At 53.1% G+C, this 3,543-nt stretch overlaps 1 protein-coding gene across 1 annotated transcript; it reads right to left on the bottom strand.

Moving 5' to 3' along the window:
- Window positions 1–1,200: 1,200 nt before the first annotated feature.
- NPBWR1 (neuropeptides B and W receptor 1) lies at window positions 1,201–2,184 on the bottom strand. Its single transcript, XM_030943358.1, has one exon. It carries the CDS (start codon window positions 2,182–2,184, stop codon window positions 1,201–1,203), a length of 984 nt encoding a protein of 327 aa, XP_030799218.1.
- Window positions 2,185–3,543: the final 1,359 nt, after the last annotated feature.

Raw genomic sequence — 3,543 nt, 5'->3', positions numbered from 1 at the left:
CTCTCTGTATTCAGTGGAGGAGAAAACATCTAACAAAAATTGTGTTTCACTGATTTAGAATCTGCTGCAGGGAAGCGCTGTGAAGACCACTAAGGTGAGAAATATTAACTGATTGCAAATACTTTCTCAGTCCTCAATATTTTTGCAGTTTTCCTTAGAGGGCTAAAAGAGGAGATGAGACTGGAGGAAGAAACCTCTTCATACAGTGTTTGGGCATGTGAATTCTAGTGAAACTTTCATTCGCCCTCTCTCTCCTCCTTCAGGCAAAATCCACTTATCTTTTGGGTATTTTTTTTAAATTTAGTTTTATTTCACTTCTCCTTCTTAAGAGAAACACTAATATCTGACCAAAAAGTGGAAGTATGTGAGAGATAGTTTAAAAGTAGCCTAACCCCTGCAAGTTACTTGTGATTTCTAAGGGAAGAAGTCAAGATATTCCCATGTTTCAGAAGGATCTTTTCAAACTCTTAAAAGGTTACTGGTTCTGAAGATAGCCTCTGATTCTGTTTTCTAGGACCACAAAATAAATATCTGTAAGTGCCATTTTTTGCAGCTATTTTCTGCAGCAAGTAGGTCCAAACCCATATCTGTGTCTTTTATTCACTAGGGAGGGGTTACTCTTTTTTCTTGAAAGTTCAGACTGATATCTCTCACATGTTATCATGGATTTTGACTGCCTTATCTTACTCTCCTTTAAAATGAAATGAGCTCAATACCTTTATTTATTTCTTATCCTTTGGAGTTGTTGCTAAGTTTGCAAGACTTTGGTAAGCAGGTAGGAAAGAGGCTGTGGTATTATTAAGCAAGACACTTGGTAACACACTTTTATTGAGCTCTACAAATCACTGATAATTTAGACAGTCATGTGGCTTGAGTTCACAAAGCAACATCTTTTAAAAGGGAAAAGGGACCAGTGGCAGCTCTGTGAGATCCAAACCCAGGTTAGAGTATTAGAGAGAAGGAATTAAAAAACCCCAACAAATAAACTAACAAAAAACCCAGGGCAGTGCTAAGGAAATGAATGCAGGAGATGAGAAAGATCCACCTGGCCCCAATTCATGTCTTGGGTAGTGCAACAACCTGAAGACCTGTGGGCCATCACGAGGAGACTGGAGAGAAAGCACTCTCTGGGCTGGAATCACCCAGGAAAATCAGGTGACTGTGAGAGGGAAAAGGACAGGAGAGAGGGCTGGGCTGGCTTTATGAGGTGGCTCTGCAATCGATCAGTCTGCGAAAGCTCCTCCGGAAGCTTCCATCCAGAAAGGCATACAGGAAAGGGTTGAAGCAGCTGTTGGCATAGCTTAGGCTGGTGATGAAATAGGAAATCCCAATGATGAGTGGAGTTTGTGGGATGTCCATGATGAGGGCCACCACTGTGCTAAGGTGAAAGGGCGTCCAGCAGAGCAGGCACACACCCAGGATAGCAACCACCATCAGTGTCACCTTTTTTTTGGCTTTGTCCAGAGCTTTTGCATTGCAGTGGAGCTGCACGTGTCTCAGTCTGCACAGCATGGTGGCGTACAGGGTGCAGATGGTGGACACTGGGACGACAAAGCCTAAAATAAGGGTGTAGATCTGACTGCCTTTCCACCACATGCTCTCAGGGTGCGGGAACACGAAGACGCAGTGGGAGCGCCCCTGCTCCTTGTGTATCTTGGCAAAGACGGCGAAGGGCAGGATGATGATGGTGACGAAGGACCAGACACAGAGGCTGACAATCTTGGCCGCTCGGTAGGTGCGGTAGGACACCTTCCTGGACTTGGTGGTGGCCGCCATAATGAGGTAGCGGTCAATGCTCATGACAGTGAGGAAGTAGATGCTGGAGAAAATGTTGTACTGGTCTATGGAGATGATGAGCTTGCACATGAGCTCTCCAAAGGGCCACTGCAGGAGCAGGTAGTCAGTAATGTCAATGGGCAGCACCAAGGTAAAGAGCTCATCAGCAATGGCCAGGTTGAGGATGAAGATGTTTGTTACTGTTTTCATCTTTGGTGCTTTGAGGATGACATAGGTGACAGCAGTGTTGCCTGTCAGTCCTACAGCACAGATGACAGAGTAGATGACAGGCATTGTGATGTAGTACCTGGGGCTTACTGGAGTAGTGGACATATTCAGACTCCCATGTCCTCTTCCAGTGCAGTCTGCACATGAGGAATTGGTTTCAGGGAGGGAGGAGTTCTCCATGGCTACAGGAGAGGATGGCTAGGTTCTCTGGTAGTGAGGATGACCTGGAAGTGGGGAAAAATAAGTGAGACTCTGCTCTTCGCAAGGCTATCTCCTCTGGCACATCCAGCTGCCAAAATCTCACATATGCCTCCCATTGGCACCCTGATGGCAGCAAAGGAAGATCACCAAGGGCTTAGCCAGCAGCCAAGTGTCCCAGCGGCTCCCTTCCCTCCTACCACATTGTGGGAGGCCTGCGTGGTGACAGCGCTCAGCCTGGGGCTCCTCCAAAGTGCCTGGCCATCCCAGGGGGACAGCTCTCAGCCTGGGGCTCCCCTGAAGTGCCCGGCCATCCCAGGGTGGCAGCGCTCAGCCTGGGGCTCCCCCGAAGTACCCGGCCATCCCAGGGGGACAGTGCTCAGCCTGGGGTTCCCCGAAGTACCCGGCCATCCCAGGGGGACAGTGCTCAGCCTGGGGCTCCCCCGAAGTTCCCGGCCATCCCATGGGGGACAGTGCTCAGCCTGGGGCTCCCCCGAAGTTCCCGGCCATCCCATGGGGGCAGTGCTCAGCCTGGGGCTCCCCCGAATTTCCCGGCCATCCCATGGGGGCAGTGCTCAGCCTGGGGCTCCCCCGAAGTTCCCGGCCATCCCATGGGGGCAGTGCTCAGCCTGGGGCTCCCCCGAAGTTCCCGGCCATCCCATGGGGGCAGTGCTCAGCCTGGGGCTCCCCGAATTTCCCGGCCATCCCATGGGGGGCAGTGCTCAGCCTGGGGCTCCCCCGAAGTTCCCGGCCATCCCATGGGGGCAGTGCTCAGCCTGGGGCTCCCCCGAAGTTCCCGGCCATCCCATGGGGGCAGTGCTCGCCTGGGAGCCCAGAGGCTCAGCCCGGTCCCCTCCTCACCGGCGCTCGGCGGCGCCTCTGGGTCGGGGCTGCTCGGACCGCGGGGCTCCTGCTCTCGGGGGGAGCCGGTGCCCTCAGTGTGCTCCCCGAAAAGCAAAACGCACCTCCCTTCCCGACTGGAGAGAGCGTTGTGAAGGGGGAGCAAGGACGCACTGACCTCTTCCAGCCCGGCCGCGGCGGTGCGGCTCCCGGAGCCGCGGGATGCGCTGCTGGCTCCGTGCGGGACGGATGTGCCGGCACCGCTCCTTTGCTGGATTCTGAGAGTTACAGCCGTGTCCGACTCGATCTGGGCAGCAAGAAACAGGTAGCGCGAGCAGCAGAAGATGGTTTAAGAGTCGGAAGCTGGAGCATTGCAAAGAGGTTTGCGCGGTTACCTGGAGTCACATCTCCTCCCTTCTGCGGTCCGGCAGAGCAGCAACGGGGACAGAGATCCCAGCTGGATCATCTGGAGCATCTGCTGCTCCTGCTGGGGCTGAGAGC

Source organism: Camarhynchus parvulus, chromosome 2, assembly GCF_901933205.1.
Source record: "Camarhynchus parvulus chromosome 2, STF_HiC, whole genome shotgun sequence".
NCBI classification, from domain to species: Eukaryota; Metazoa; Chordata; class Aves; order Passeriformes; family Thraupidae; genus Camarhynchus; species Camarhynchus parvulus.
This window is presented reverse-complemented; position numbering and strand designations above follow the sequence as displayed.

Bases quoted from the DNA above. Each gene is read 5' to 3' on its own strand.
- NPBWR1 (XM_030943358.1), bottom strand. From the start codon at position 2,184: ATGGAGAACTCCTCCCTCCCTGAAACCAATTCCTCATGTGCAGACTGC.